The 16,702-nt window shown below is 40.9% G+C and overlaps 1 protein-coding gene across 6 annotated transcripts in view; it reads right to left on the bottom strand.

Annotated features, from left to right (window-relative positions):
* The window catches only part of RXFP1 (relaxin family peptide receptor 1), a 139,332-nt gene that overhangs the window by 71,907 nt on the left and 50,723 nt on the right, over positions 1 to 16,702 (bottom strand). For 5 of the 6 annotated variants that reach the window (XM_063705623.1, XM_031010522.3, XM_055384760.2 and 2 more), the window contains exon 2: positions 8,650 to 8,787. Coding sequence is in view for 4 of the 6 variants with exons in the window: in XM_031010522.3 (XP_030866382.3) it covers positions 8,650 to 8,787 (138 nt within the window). In the remaining 2 variants the exon portion in view is untranslated. Of the gene's footprint in view, positions 1 to 8,625; positions 8,788 to 16,702 lie in introns of those variants that run through there. The other variant, XM_055384763.2, reaches the window with a different exon arrangement.

The raw sequence follows: 16,702 nt of genomic DNA, 5'->3' as shown, positions 1-16,702 counted from the left end.
AATCCTTAAAGGGAAGACTTCATAGAATTCAAATTTTATCAATAAGAGATTTGTTTGAAGGCCCTACTACACAATGATTAACATCATAAGCATGTTCTTTCCTCCCAATCAAAAAACAAAACAGAACAAGCCAAGCATTTGGTATGAATTCTGAGCAAACCATGATGTCAGAAGAGTTATGTAACCTCTCTGTACTTCCATTTTCCTTCCCTGTGTAAAGGAAATAGTCTATCGTATCTAATTTATAGTGAGGAGGAATGAGAGAATGTGCTTAAAGGATTAGGACTATGTCTGAAACATAATAAATACTAAAAAAAAAGACACTATTAATTTTATTATTACAACTCTTATTAGACAAAACCAAATATTCCTAGGATGGTTAGAATATAGTGTCACAAATAGTCATGCACAGGCTGGGTATGGTGGCTCATGCCTGCAATCCCAGCACTTTGGGAGGCCAAGGCGGGTAGATCACTTGAGGTTAGGAGTTCGAGAGCAGCCTGGACCACATGGTGAAACCCTGTCTCTATTAAAAATTAGCCAGGTGTGGTGGCAGGTGCCTGTAATACCAGCTACTCAGAAGACTGAGGCAGGAGAATCGCTTGAACCTGGGAGGCGGAGGTTGCAGTGAGCTGAGATCGTGCCATTGCACTCCAGTCTGGGTGATAGAGCAAGACTCAGTCCCAAAAATAATAATAAAAAAAGTAGTCATGCATAGACAAACCTAGAACATAAGATGTCTTTTCAAACCTAAAATATTCAGTGAATGGCAAAATTGCAAAGTAAACTATTACTAACAGACAACAAAGTCCGGCGCAGTGGGGAGGGAAGGCAAAGCATTTAAGATCACATTGGGAAGGAGCTGAAATAGAAAACTTTACGTGGGAAAATGTTCATACTTTCAAGGAGCTTCCCAGAGAAGCATTCATAGGCAGAGGGCAGTTTTTGCTACATGGTAAAGGTGACTCTCTACTTACTGTTGTTTGTTGCTGCAACTTTCTGTGTACATTTGCGAAGTGGGAGGCAGGGAGGGAAGTGCTGGCAAAGTTGAACTCAAGAAAGACTTGGTATATTGTACATTTAAACATTTTTTCTGTATATTATGATATTTAACATCTTTTAAAAAACCTTTCTAGGCTAGTAAGAGATTGTCTTTCCCAGGGCTTGTCAGTTCTTAGAGAGCAAAGGGTGCTCAGAGCATGCCTTTGATATGCAAACTAACCAATTCAGACCTAGAGCTCCTCTGATTAGCCCACACACCACGGAGGCAATAGTCCTCCTCCTCATTATCCTAGGGCCAGGTAGCTGGGAAGTAAGGACCACTGCTAATGTTTAGAGCTCTCCAAAATTATTCAAACCAGCACATCTTAAGCTGCTCACCCTGCACTGCCTTGTGTTTCCCTCAGAAACCCCAATAAAGGCTCTGGCCTGATGCCTCCCCTCTCACCCCTGTCTTCTGCCTCCTGACCATCCTGGTGTCTTTCCCATCTAGCCCTGTATGGTATGCCCTGCCTCCTGTCTCTAGAACCTGTGGGAATAATAAACTTTTGTGTTTCTGAGCCTCCCTGGTGTCTCTTGTAGTCATACCTGACTCACCATAACATAAAAGAGTACAAAACACCTGGTAAAAACCATGTGGTTCAAGTTTAGCACAACCCAGAACTGCAAGTGAACAGTGAAGCAAAATCGTCTCTAGGAGGTTTTATACCACATACAATTATGCGTAAGAACAGCTCATTGGAAATTCTGTCTAAAATCCACTAAGACTAAATTCTAAGGCTTGCTTTAATCTGGACCAGAACTTTATGTCGACCTTAATAATGTCTCTTTAGGCCCACAGAAGATGGCCCTTCTCCACAAACTGTCCTAACATGCATTGTTCCCCAGGGCTGCTGTAACAAATTCCCACAAACTTGGTGACTTAAAACAAGAGAAGTTGGGCGGGCTGCAGTGGCTCACGCCTGTAATCCCAGCACTTTGGGAGGCCGAGGTGGGCGGATCACGAGGTCAAGAGATCGAGACCACCCTGGCCAACACGGTGAAACCCCATCTCTATTAAATACAAAAATTAGCTGGGGGTGGTGGCATGCACCTGTAGTTCCAGCTACTCAGGAGGCTGAGGCAGGAGAATTGCTTGAACCCGGTAGGCGGAGGTTGCAGTGAGCCAAGATCGTGCTACTGCACTCCAGCCTGGGCTACAGAGTGAGACTGTCTCAAAACAAAAAAACAAGAACAAGAGAAGTTGTTCTCTCACAGTTCTGGAAGCCAGACGTCTGCAACCAAGGTGTCAGCGGGGTCACAGCGTCTCAGAAGGTTTAGGGGGAGAATCTTTCCTTGCCTCTTTCAGCTTCTGATGGCTCCTGGTGTTCCTTGGCTTGTGGCAGCATCGCTCCAGTCTCTGCCTCTGTCTTCACACAGCCCTCTTCTCTCCAGCATCTCTGTATGCCATTTCCTGTCTCTTGCGAGGACACTGTCATTGGATCTAGGGCCCACCCTGATCTAGTATGATGTCACTCTTTACCTGTATTATATTTGCAAAGACCCTATTTCCAAATAAGGTCACATTATTTGCATGTTAATTTTTGGCAGATACTAACACACTAAACGACCCAAAATGTATTAGAAGAGGTTTTCCATTTCCCCTATGGGTTATAGAATTGGTAATATGTAAACAGACTGACAAATGCCTTTATCCTTTTCCTGTAGACAAGGCTGCTAAAGTGCTAAAGAACAAGAGTACAGTAGAGAGGCACCAGAACGCCAGTCTTCCCAGTATAGTAATTCAACCTGTCTCTCAGATAAGGTTGGGTTAGTGTAACCATGAGGGGGAGCCCTTATTCAGCACAGCCTTCTGTTTATAACGCAGAAGGAATGCTAGAGCAAATTCTAATCTAGAAACGCAAAGAGTTTCTTTTAAATACAAATCTAGAGGAAGTGAACTAATTTAACAGCATCTGAGAATTTGATGCTCCTTTAACATTTTTACTACTGAGCTTGCACTCATTTGAAAATGAACACAGATGATTCCTAAAGAAGAACCCTCAACTTTTCGTTATCAGGTTCCTTTGTTATTTACCCAGATGTATTCTCTCAGGTATCATAGTTCTAGCTGAAAAACTGAAAGGTCCTTCCTTTTGGGTTTGTCATTGTCACATCAAACACTGCTCTGATGACTTAAAAAAATTTTTTTGGTCCTTATGCTGTTTGATTGTGTCTGTGACAGTTCTGAGTAGAGATGAAGAATGGGTTAGTGACACATGGCAAAAAAACAAATGGAATTATATGGGAATGATATAAAATTGCATAACTCAGGAAACATCTATACATTTCTATACTGAAGTTCACCAGTAACGATCAAAGTTATTATAAAAATAGTGTAATCAGTTTTTGATATATGTATGTCTGTATACATGTAAATTCCATATTGTGTAAATATTTTAGAAAAAAGGATTCATATGAATTCAACTGAAAAATTTTAAATCTATTGATTTTGCTTGCATTGTGTTCACAAAAAATCTTCACTGAGTTAATGTCAATGCTCTTTGTGCTGAAATATTTTATTTTTTATACTTAATAAAGTGTTTAATTACAGAGAAATTAATTATTTATGGGTTTTCTGAGAAAACTGGGACCTTAATATGTACTAAATAAGAGTACTTGTTTAAAGTGCCTGTGATAACACAAAAGTGACAGTTCTTTCTAAATATAATTAGTTCATGTATTAGTTCAAATATAGAGACTTAGTTTAATTCATTTGGTGTTTCATTTTTTTCAGCAATATCCCTAAATTTTATTTCTACAATTTCCATTTGACTTATTTTTCCATTTTAATAATTATTATTAGTGTCAAGGTTTAAATAGCTTGACAGAATAAGGGAGAGGTTTTTGGAGTTTAAGATATACCTTAAAAGGTCTGATTAAGAAAAAACTCTTTTATTAAAAGAAGGTATTTTATTTGACAATATACTATTAAGTTGTAAGTTATTACTCTAAAAGTGATTTTTAATTATGGGGTTTTCTTATATTTGTATGTTAAGATATTGTATTTTACATGACGGAGAATATGCATGAGGTTTACATATTCTGAAAAGAAGCAACTTTCTGACTTAATTTAATTAGTATTAAACAGAATTTACATATGGATGTTTTAAAAATGAACAGCCGATCAGGTGCGGTGGGCTCATGCCTGTAATCCCAGCACTTTAGGAGGCCGAGGCTGGTGGATCATGAGGTCAGCAGATTGAGACCATCCTGGCTAACATGGTGAAACCCCATCAATACTAAAAATGCAAAACATTAGCTGAGCATGGTAACACACACCTGTAGCCCCAGCTGTTGGGAGGCTGAGGCAGGAGAATCACTTGAATCCTGGAGGCAGAGGTTGTAGTGAGCTGAGATCACGCCACTGCACTCCAGCCTGGGTGACAGAGTGAGACTGTCTCAAAAGAGAAAAAGAAGAAAGAAGAAGAAGAAGAAGAAAAAAAGAACAGCCTTGGGAGCATAAATGATCCAGATACTATAAAATGAAGGAAAAAACCACTCAGTTTGCAAGGGAAATTAAAGCAATTAGAGACAAACAGAAATAACTGCATCTCATAATTTTTCCATCACCTGGACTCTAAAGATGGTGATGAAATTCTGCCATCCTTCCTGGAAAGTTCCAGTCTATTTTTGCATGGACAGCAGCAGCATGCCAACTGGGCATCTTTGAGGTTTTGAATGGAATTAATTTTTTTTTTCTATTTCTAGATGACTGCCACTACTAGCATACCGGTTTTCCTAGAGGAGCTAAAAATTGTAGATAATTGATAATAATGGAGTTTGTGAGCAAGTTAGAATGCTTGTGTATCATATTGAAAACTTGATTCTAATGTATCTCTGCTGTTGCTACCATTTTGCATGCATTCCTGATTTTCTGCTCATTGGGTTTAGGTTCGTGGTTCTCAAAACTTAGCGTGCATTAGAATGACACGAGGCTCGTATTAAAACAGAGCTTTTGATTCAATAGGTCTGGGATGGAGTCTGAGAATTTGCATTTCTTTTTTAAAATTTTTATACAAATATTTTAAAATAATTATTTTTTCTTTTTTAAAAAATATTGAGACAGGTTTTTGCCATGTTGCCTAGGCTGATCTCCAACTCCTGGACTCAAGCAATCCTCCCACTTCGGCCTCTCAAAGTGCTGGGATTACAGGTGTGAGTCACTGGGCCTGGCCAAAATGTGTATTTCTAACAACTTCTTGGGTAATGTTGATGAATTTGGTCTCAGGACTACTTTTGGAGATCCAGTGGTCTAGGTGAATTTCAAGAAAGTTATGTGATTCTGGCATAAGAAGATCAGTAACAAATTGAAATAGTTATTTTTTACATAGACATGTCTTTATAAGAGTGAATTATGATCTTTCCCAGATATCCAAAACTGGACTTGAGAGTTTTCAAACGTTGGCAATGGTGAATTAAGGACACAGACAAGGTCCCAGGCATCATGGCATAGCTGATCCACAGATGACTGCAGGTGCTTGAGAAAATCCAGCTGAGACCAGAACTGCCTAGCTGATCTCAGTGGAGTCCATCCAAAATTGCTGACCCCAAGAATCATAAGCTAAATAAATGGTTACGTTTTAGGCCACTATGTTTGTAATATAATTACAGCTAACTGATAATACTAGGTAACATTTATTGAGTGCTAATTTCATGTCCTATTGTCTTAGGTCAAGTTACTATAACTAAGTATCATGGATTGGGTGGCTTAAACATAAACATTTATTTTTCATAGTTCTGGAGACTGGGAGGTCCAAGATCAAGGTGCTGGTGGAGTCATGTCTAGTGATGGCCCACTTTCTGGTTCACAGACAGCAGTCTTCTTGCTGTTTCCTTACATGGTGGAGAGATGAAGCAAGCTCCCTTAGGACTCATAAGGATGCTAATCCACTCTTATGACTTCACGTATTCCTAATTACATCCCCCAAATCCCACCTCCAAATCCTATCACACTGGGGGATAGGGCTTCAACATATAAACTTTATGGGGGACACAAGCATTCAGTTCATAGCACCTGTACTCTGCTAAGCATCTCAGATACATTATCTCATGGAATCCTGTTAACAACCCATGAACATGGATACTTTTATTATTCCTGTTTTATAGAAAAGAAAACAAGCCATTTTTTGCCTCCCTTTATAGCTAGAGTTTAACTCTGATTTCTAAACTTCTCTCTGAAACCCCAATGCCCTATTGCCTCTGTCTAAATGTGCTTTTTGGTGAATCCTGAGAAACTTGCATGATTTTAAGGATTATTACTGTAAGGTTTGCTACTTTTGCTACTTGGCCTCTTTAAACTTAGCACTAAAGCTAGAGTTCCCAAGCTTTTTTTCCACTGAGAAGCTACATTTGCTGGTAAATTTGCTACTCCCACCACGTTCCTTTCCTGCTTCCAGCTGCCATTTTAATTGGAGTGAAGTTTTCCTGTTGCTCTGTCTAGAACTCTCTATTTGAACTGCCAGCAGGTCGACAGGGAACTGACTAGCAGTGGGCAAAACACTGTTTCATCTAATTAAAAAATTATGTAATATTAATTTATTTTAACAAGATGTTTTTTTTAAATAAATGAAAACATATTTATAGCCATCCAAATCAAATACAATTGCAGCTTAAGCTCACTAGTTTAGATAGTGTGGTTATACTTGAGTTACTGCCATCACATAGAAATAGTGTTTCAAACTAAGAAGTGGCAAAAATAAAATCAGATCGAGTTATAAAAATTTAAAAGTTTATTATCACACAGTAAGAGAAAGTACAGCTCGATATCAGGGAGATTTCAGCCCAGGCAGTAAGAAAGCTCAGAGGCATGTATTATAGGATTGCTCATAAAGTGAAAATGAGGAAGTTCTTCAACCTTTTCCATGACTGGTTATTACAACGGGGTTTCCAGGTGATAGCGGATTGGTTAAAAGTGATTTACCTTATACCACTTTAGAAGACAATTTAAGTTTTGTTTGTGATTATCAGAGGCATTTACAAGAAACAACCTAAGTTTCAGTTACATTCAAGAAATAAGCTCAGTTAAGGTCTGCTTGTGTCTAGCTGATTTTTTTCAGGTAGGAGGATTTTCAAGCCAGGTGTTCATCTTATTTTATGTTAACGGAAACTTAATTCCTTCAAGGTGGTTTCTTAAAAAGCCTGAAATACTTGGGGGAGTGATCACAGCAAGGCCTCATTAGCATATATTATTTATGTGACACTTTGCATAATAACATTGTTATGCATCTTTTAGTCCTCCCAAAATAGTACCTTATTTCTTGACAGGTGAGAAATCTTACTACTTTACATTATTAACCGAAGTTTATTTTCCCAGTGACTCAGATCCAAACAATTCAGGTTCTAACTTTGTATTTTTAAGGCTTCAGAAGTTTGAACAAAATTCTAACTGAAAGCTATTTTCCCATATTCAAATTGGCCAGAAGCCCTACTTACTGGCTTTATAAATCCAGAGGTATGGTTGTTGGTTAAGTAGGAAGTAAGTTGTATTTACATATTGTTTGTTTTGTCTCTTTTAGAAGAACTCACTTTTCGTCCCAAAAGATAAGAAAGGGCAACAGCATCCAACACTTGGACAGCACCTCCTAGATGTCCAGTACTCTTCTAATTCTGTACCCTTAATCTTCCTGAATTCTTAGAGTATAGGCACAATTACCATGCCCTTTTATAAAATGAGGAAACTGAGGTACAGAGAGGCTAGGAAATGTTCTCAAGCTTACATAATTGCTTATCGTTATACCCAGGTTCAAACTTGGGCAGTCTGGCTCCAGAGCCCGTATTCTCAATTTCAACCGTATTCTGCGTCTAACATCTTACTTGGGCAGGTTTGTTGGGTTAAAACAGGGGTGTCCAGTCTTTGGGCTTCCCTGGACCACATTGGAAGAAGAGTTGTCCTGGGCCACACATAAAATACACTTACATTAATGATAGCTGATGAGCTTAAAAAAAATCACAAAAAAATCTAATGCTTTCAAAATCCTTATGAATTTGTGTTGGGCTGCGTTCAAAGCCATCCCGGGCCGCATGCAGCCTGCAGGCTGCGGGTTGGACAATCTTGGTTAAAACTTACTCTGTGAGCAACCACCACTTGCCTGGAATATTGGCTGTGATACCATTACATGGAAACGAGTGGATATTAAGGGCGGGCACGGTGGCTCACGCCTGTAATCCCAGCACGATGCGAGGAAGAGGTGGGTGGATTACGAGGTTAGGAGATTGAGACCATCCTGGCTAACACGGTGAAACCCTGTCTTTACTAAAAATACAAAAAATTAGCTGGGCGTGATGGTGGGCACCGGTAGTCCCAGCTACTCGGGAAGCTGAGGCAGGAGAATCACTTGAATCCAGGGGGCAGAGGTTGCAGTGAGCTGAAATCGCGCCACTGCACTCCAGACTGGCAACAGAGCGAGGCTCCGTCTCAAAAAAAAACAAAAACACGAAAAGAAAAGAGTGGATATTTTAAGCTACTGAAATAAGTGTAAGATTTCCTTAAGCAACATATGTTTTGTATTTCAATTTAGTTTTGTCTTTTTGTTGAGAGAAGTCTCAGCGACTTCACCTTCAGTCCTTTCTGCTCCTTTCTCTCACCGTGACTGCAGGGGCTTCACTCACCACAGTTGTCCTCATCGGCCTGATTCCCGCAGTCGTCCACACCGTTACAGTGCAGGAGCTGAGGCAAGCACTTTGTGATGTTCCCACAGGGGAAATAGCCAAGGGGGCACTTGACATCCTGTCCACCCCCATGAGAAACTGAGGAAAAGGGGAGAAGACACAAAGTTTGAAGGCGGTTAATACAAACGCATGGCAAAGAGCAATTTCTCCCTTATATTTTATAATCATTTGTCTTTCTCATCATGGTTTCTACATACAACCCTGATGCCAGTTATTTTCTAGGAACCTTCACCTCTTAGGATGTTCTTTCCATGATTCCAGAAGATGCCAACATTTTCCTCTTTGCCTTTGTTCATGCTGTTTCCCACCGAGTGCCTCTCCATTCCTCTCTTCTATGAAACGTCTGCCCATACTTCACAGTTCAATCCAATTACCCTCTTCTACAAACAATTTTCAGCCAATAATTTTAAAAACAGGAATTTGTTGTATTCTTACTATGGGCTAAGAATCAAGGCTGGTCTGGTATCGAAACGACTTCATTGTCTGTGGAAAACCTGTGGTTCATTGTCTCACCCTGAGATGATTAAGTACACGGACACACACGTGGAGTAGGTTAAGGAGAGGAAAGTTTAATAGACAAAAAAGAAGAGAGAGAAAGTTTCCTCATGATGAGAAAGCCGGTGGCCCAAGAGAGGGTTTCCGGGTTTTGGGGCAGAACACGATTGATTTTGTACAGAGGCTTGAGGAGGCGGTGATTGATTTACATAGAGCCCAGGGTATTGGTTTCACCAGGTGTGTCATTTACATAGCCTGCAAAAAGACCTAAAAGACTGGCCCTCCCACCCTAATCTTTTATTATGCAAATGTGGCTTCTACCTGGCTGTCACCCTGACACCTGCACACGTGGCTTTACCTGGCCAGCGCTGTGATACCCACACACATGGTGATAAGGAAAAGGGAGCCGGAATCGCCACATTGAATGTATCTGGCTTCCAGGTACAGCTGCTGACATTTACATACGAAAGCTTCCAGCTTGCATATCTGTACTTGCAGCTTGACTTTTCAGGCTGCTTTCTGTTAGAAAAGAAATGGTTTGGGGCTGCTTTTTATTAAAGGAAAATTCCACCGAAGACTCTTTTACCATTTTTTTTTCTTTTCTTTTTTTTTTTTTTTGAGACAGAGTTTCACTCTTGTCGCCCAGGCTGGAGTGCCACGGCACAATCTTGGCTCACTGCAACCTCTGCCTCCCAGGTTCAAGCGATTCTTCTGCCTCAGCCTCCTGAGTAGCTGAGATTACAGGCATGCACCACCACGCCTAATTTTATATTTTTAGTAGAGACGAGGTTTTACCATGTTGGTCAGGCTGGTCTTGAACTCCTGACCTCAGGTGATCCGCCCATCTCGGCCTCCCAAAGTGCTGGAATTACAAGTGTGAGCCACCGCGCCCAGCCTCTTTTACCCTTTCTAACTGCCTAAAATAATTTCTTAATAACTCCTGTATTAGTATTAGAGAAAGAAGAAGACATAGAGGATAACAGGAAAGCAGGTGCCATGTGATCATTTCTATATTGGATAGTTGCTAAGTGTAAGGCCCTGTGCAAGATTTTATGCATGCATCATTGAATGAAATAGAGTTCCTGCCCTAGGGGAGGTTACCATCTCCCAGGGAGGATACATTGAACAAGTTAATAAATATTTACAATTTATGGAGAGGTCCAAAAAGAAAGAAAACAGGTGATGTAATGGAAAATAACTGTGTGCTGCTGCTTTGTACAAGGGATAGTTAGAGGGAGGCCTCTTTAAAATGGTGCCATTTAAGCTGAGATCTGGAGGAAGAAAAGGAAATCACCCATGAGAGTAGAGGAGGTAGGAGTGGGGAAGTGGTGGTGGTAGTTAAAGTGGTGAGGAAGAGGCTTCAGGCTGAGGATTACGGAACTCTGGGAAGGTTGTGGTGATGGAGCCCAGTGAGCAGAGACAAGTGACATGAGCTGAGGTTGATGAGGTAGATAAGTATCCTTGGGCAAAGGGAAGAAGTTTGGGTTTTATTTAAAATGCAAAGGGGAATCAATGAAGAATTTGAAGCCAAGGGGCCACTTAGGAAACAGGTATGTTTTGGTCATATAATTCTGGCTACTGGGATGGAGTGCCATTGGGTAGGAGACTTGAGGGTAGGGTAGGAGGGAAAGCTGGGCTGCTGATTAGGAAACTTTGCAGTGCTCCAGGTAATAGACAAATGAGGCTTAGTCTAGAATGGCGCCAGTGGAGAGGAGAGAAGTGAACATATTTGACATGTAATTTAGGGGTAGAATGGAAATGGACAGAATGTTCTGAACTGGCTTGACCAGCTGGAAGCATGGCAGTGCCACCACTGAGACTCTCTGGGGGAACGGTAGGGTGCAAGAATAAAGATAGCTCATTTGCCTTCATTTCCATCCTTACCCAAGAGCTTCACCATGTGAGTTTTCTAACTCAGCTCAACACTTTCTCACTCACTTCAACACTTTCAAACTCCATCTTCAATCCAGAAGTCCCATTCTGGTTTTTTATACCTTCCCCGATTCCTGGAACTCCTTCTCCATCACTACCATTCCCCCTCGTCACTATCACTTCCTCCTGAAATTTGGGCTCCAGCCTTGTTGGAATTCCTGACTCAGACTTTATTGGCTTGCATCTAGGTGAGATTCTAATCCTATTAGATAAATATTCTTTTACTTCCTTTTTTGAAGAAAAATTAGTCATTATTTGCAATTGCGTTTCTAGGAAAGAATGTTTGAGTGTCCAAGCTAATTTAAATATTAAAGTTTTGAAATATTATCTGATTTGCTATATTTATACCCCTACAAATAAACATTTAATAGAATGAAGAGCACTATAAGAACTTTAAAACTATCAATACTTCAAAAAGCAGTCCACTTTAACCTCTTTGCACCAGGCACACTCATCTACACTAACAATCAATTAATTAAATTTCATCACATATTGGTTGTCCAATTGTTTCGAGTGCTTTAATCTTATCCCCACCCGCCACCAACAAAAAAGAACACTCATTGTAAACAAAGCCCATGTCGTTATTTGTTTGTATCTCTGGTTAGGGATGCTGAAAATTACTTGTTGAATAGTAAAATTAGAGGAGACAAACTTAAGGAGTAAAAATTGTTCCATAAACAATTGAAAGGTATAAATATTTGATAACGTTTCACATAACCATCCTACTCTGACTTTGAAGGGCAACAATGCCATTTTAAAAAGTAGACCTTATTTTTTATAGCTATTAGGTTCACAGCAAAATAGAGCAAAAGGTACAGAGAGTGCCCATATAGTCCCTGCCTCCTCCACCATCAACACTCTCCCCAGTCCAGAGTGGTGCATTTGTTGCAGTTGATGAACCTACACTGACAAATCATTGTCAATCAAAGTCCGCAGTTTACATTGGAGTTCACTCTTGATGTTATACATTCTATGGGTTTAGACAAATGTATAATGACACGTATCCACCATTATAGTATAATACAGAGTAGTTTCACTGCCCTAAAAGTCCTCTGGTAACCACTGAACTTTTTACTATCTCCATAGTTCTTCTTTTTCCAGAATGTTATGTCATTGGAATCATGCAGTATGTAGCCTTTTCAAACTGGCTTCTCACACTTACTAATATATATTTATCCACTCACTTACTGAAAGACATCTTGGTTGCTTCTAAGTTTTGGCAATTACGAATAAGCTGCTATAAACACGTGTGTGCAGGTTTTTGTGTCGGCCACATATTAACTATAACACTTTAAAATCTGAGATTCATATAATTTCAAAGATAGCTGTAGAATCCCAGTACAGTTATGCTCCCATTATCTTTACCAAGTTTGTAAATCTTTGGAACTTTCTAGAATACTTATAATTATGAAGAAATAAGAACAGAATAGTTTGAATAATCATTAAAAGCTTATTATGTAAAAATGTATTTGGGGTCAATGATCAAAGCATGAAAAAATAAAAGTGACTACTTCCTTTGTGAAGTATAGCGGGACTTCTTAATAACAGGGCAATTAACATTCTCATAGAGAAGCAATCCATGTATGACAGGCTTTGACTGTACGTAGTCATTTCAGAGCACATAGTTTGATGAAGGACATAGTCAAATCTATATAATAATGAGCTGTGCTACAAATAATGTTCTCACTTGTGAAATTATTCAAAATTAATCTTTTTTCAACCAATTGTTTAAAACAAAGTCAAAAAAAGGCCATCACTGGCAGAACATCACGTATTTCAGAGATCTCAAGCATACAAATAAATAAACCAATCTGTGTTGAGACTAAATTTTTATATCTTTATTAATTTTTTAAGAACACTTTAAACACCAAGATTTTAAGAAAAATTCTTTGATGAATTAGCCTCCAGCTACAGCTACTTTGAAGATGTTTTAACTGGCCATACCTGCCTGTGTTTTCATGCAGCTCTTTTGAATATTCTTCTCCACATAACTTCTTTTCTGAATATTATCTTTTTATGTCCCGTCTTTAAAATTTATATTTAGTGGCAGATATAGCTCCTCAATGATTGTATTGTGTCCAGAATTGGTGGGTTCTTGGTCTCACTGACTTCAACAATGAAGCTGCAGACCCTCGCGGTGAGTGTTACAGTTCCTAAAGGCGGCGAGTCTGGAGTTTGTTCCTTCTGATGTTCGGATTTGTTGGGAGTTTCTTCCTTCTGGTGGGTTCGTGGTCTCATTGGCTCAGGAGTGAAGCTGAAGGCCTTTGCGGTGAGTGCTACAGCTCATAAAGGCAGTGTGTCAGGAGTTATTCATTCTTTCCAGTGGGGTCGTGGTCTTGATGGCTTCAGGAGTGAAGCTTTAGACCTGCAAGGTGAGTGTTACAGCTCATAAAGGCAGTGTGAATCCAAGCACGAGCAGCTGCAAGATTTATTGCAACGAGCAAAAGAACAAAGCTACCACAAGGTGGAAGGGGACCCCGGCAGGTTGCCACTGCTGACTTGGGCAGCCTGCTTTTATTCTCTTATCTGGCCCCACCCACATGCTGCTGATTGGTCCGTTTTACAGAGAGCCGATTGGTCCGTTTTGACAGGGTGCTGATTGGTGTGTTTACAATCCCTGAGCTAGACACAAAAGTTCTCCACGTCCCCACTAGATTAGCTAGATACAGAGTATCAATTGTATTTACAAACCCTGGGCTAGACACAGAGTGCTGATTGGTGCATTCACAAACCTTGAGCTAGATACAGAGTGCCGATTGGTGCATTCACAATCCCTTAGCTAGACATAAAGGTTCTCCAAGTCCCCACCAGATTAACTAGATATGGAGTGCTGATTGGTGCATTCACAAACCCTGAGCTAGACACAGGGTGCTGATTGGTGTGTTTACAAACCTTGAGCTAGATACAGAGTGCTGATTGGTGTATTTACAATCCCTTAGCTAGACATAAAGATTCTCCAAGTGCCCACCAGACTCAGGAGCCCAGCTGGCTTCACTCAGTAGATCCCTCATAGGGGCCGCAGGTGGAGCTGCCTGCTAGTCCCAGCCGTGCACCCGCACTCCTCAACCCTAGGGCAGTCAACGGGACTGGGCGCCCTGGAGCAGGGGGCCGCGGTCGTCAGGGAGGCTCCGGCTGTGCAGGAGCCCAAGGCCGGGTGAGAGGGAGGCTCAGGCATGGCAGGCTGCAGGTCCCGAGCCCTGCCACGCAGGGAGGCAGCTAAGGCCCCGCGAGAAATCCAGCACAGCAGCTGCTGGCCCAGGTGCTAAGCCCCTCACTGCCCCTGACCGGCGGGCTGGCCGGCCACTCCGAGTGCTGGCCGCCGAGCCCACGCCCACCCCGAACTGGCGCTGGCCTGCAAGGGCTGCACGCAGCCCTGGTTCCTGCCTGCACCTCTCCCTCCACACCTCCCCGCAAGCTAAGGGAGCCGGCTCTGGCCTTGGCCAGCCCAGAAAAGGGCTCCCACAGTGCAGCGGCAGGCTGAAGGGCTCCTCAAGCCCGGCCAGAATGGGCGCCAAGGCGAGAAGGTGCCGAGAGCGAGCGAGGGCTGCAAGGGCTGCCAGCACGCTGTCACCTCTCGGTATCATGAAATTAGTTCTACATTTTCATAGCATTATGATTCAACAGCTATATCAGGAATCTTAAATATTTTAAAGTGATATTTTAAAAGTAACTTTTGGGCCGGGTGTGGTGGCTTATGCCTGTAATCCCAGCACTTTGGGAGGTTGAGGTGCACAGATATCTGAGGTCAGGAGTTGGAGACCAGCCTGGCCAACGTGGTGAAACCTCATCTCTACCAAAAATGCAAAAGGTTAGCCGGGTGTGATGGCAGGCGCCTGTAATCCCAGCTACTCGGGAGGCTGAGGCAGGATAATTACTTGAACCCTGAAGGTGGAGGTTGCAGTGAGCCGAGATTGCACCACTGCACTCCAGCCTCGGCAACAAGAGCGAAACTGTCTCAAAAAAAAAAAAAAAAGTAACTTTAAAATTTTGAGATAATCTCAAACTGAGAAGTTGCAAGTATTGGATAAAGAACATTTCCCCACCACCCCACCATTTGAAAGTAAGTTTTTGACCTGATGCTCTACCACCCTTAAATACTTTAGTATTTCCTACAAACAAGAATATTTTCCTATATAAATAGAACCATTAAAATCAGGAATTTAACATGGAGTTGTTACTACCACTTAAACCTCAGAACCCATTAAAGTTTATATATTGCCCCCGCAAAATGTCCTTTGTAGTAAAAGAATCTGGTTTGGAATCGCTCCTTGCATTTAATTGTCACATTTCTTTAGCCTCTTTTCATTTTCATGGCCTTGACACTTGAAAAATGCAAGTCAATTATTTTGTAGAATGTTCCTGAATTTGGGTTGTCTGATGTCCATCATAATTAGATTCAGGTTATGCATCTTTGGCATAAAATTCACACAAGTGATGCTCATTTCAACCTGTCAGGTAGTACAAGATGTTAATTTTTTCCATTAGTGGTTTCACCCAAATTCCTTTGTAATTAATACACATTTTGTAGAGGGGTACTTTGAAACTGCAAAAGTCCCTTTCCTCATCAAAGTGTTAATTTATTCATTTACTTATTTCTATCAGGTAGACTTATGGCTTCCTATTTTGTTCAATGGGTTACAATCTGTTGATTATTATTATGTATTCTGATGTGCAAGTTGTCTCAAATTGGACCAGTAGGAACTCTTTTAACCTAGCTTTGGTGTCTTTGTAATATTTATGCATCATTTTTTGAGCACTCTTCCTTGCTTTCTGGCACTACAAGATGTTTCAGGATCATCTTGCATTTTACCTGCTATAGCCCTGTAACCAGCCATTTCTCTAAGGAGCTCTGGGTCCTCTCTGGGTAGAATGGTATTTAGAAGCCAAGATGTAGACACAAGGTAAGCTCACTGATAGTGGAGTATCACTGCCACCAGGTCTCTCAGTGGACAGACTAGGAAATATATGTATGGTTATTCATACATACACACATTTCCATCTGTATTAATTTCTCTGTATATTTCTAATACTGAAAACTATGAGTTCATCTCCAGTTCTTATCCAACACTACAGGCTCAGTCTAATTTTCTCCCTTTACATATCTGTTACTCCCTTTCCTGACAGTGAGAGAAGCTTGCTTTCTATTAACTTAATATATTTGTTATCTTGACAGATCCTCTTTCCTGCATGGATGCTCTCCTCGCCTTACTCAGTGCAGACTCTCACTTACATGAGCACTCTCCCCACCCTGTTTAGGACCAGGCACCAGCCCCCTCTAAGGATGCCCTTCTCACCCCAGTGGAACTCCGAAATTCTTCTCTGGACCACTACTCTATCACACTGAACACAGAAAAATACCTCCTTCTGATCCACCAAATGGCTTTAGAACTCAATTGTTTAGGGACAGAAGTAGAAAGGCAAGGGGCCAGTAAGTGATGTTTATAGGGAAACGTTGGGAAAGTAAAAAACAAAAAGCATTTCCTTTTTAGCATGGAACCATATCCTTAAGAACAGCAATAATTCACAGTGCAATAACACAAATCAATAGAAAAAATGATATTGAGTC

The sequence above is a fragment of the Gorilla gorilla genome, chromosome 3, assembly GCF_029281585.2.
Source record: "Gorilla gorilla gorilla isolate KB3781 chromosome 3, NHGRI_mGorGor1-v2.1_pri, whole genome shotgun sequence".
In the NCBI taxonomy this organism is placed as follows: domain Eukaryota; kingdom Metazoa; phylum Chordata; class Mammalia; order Primates; family Hominidae; genus Gorilla; species Gorilla gorilla.
This window is presented reverse-complemented; position numbering and strand designations above follow the sequence as displayed.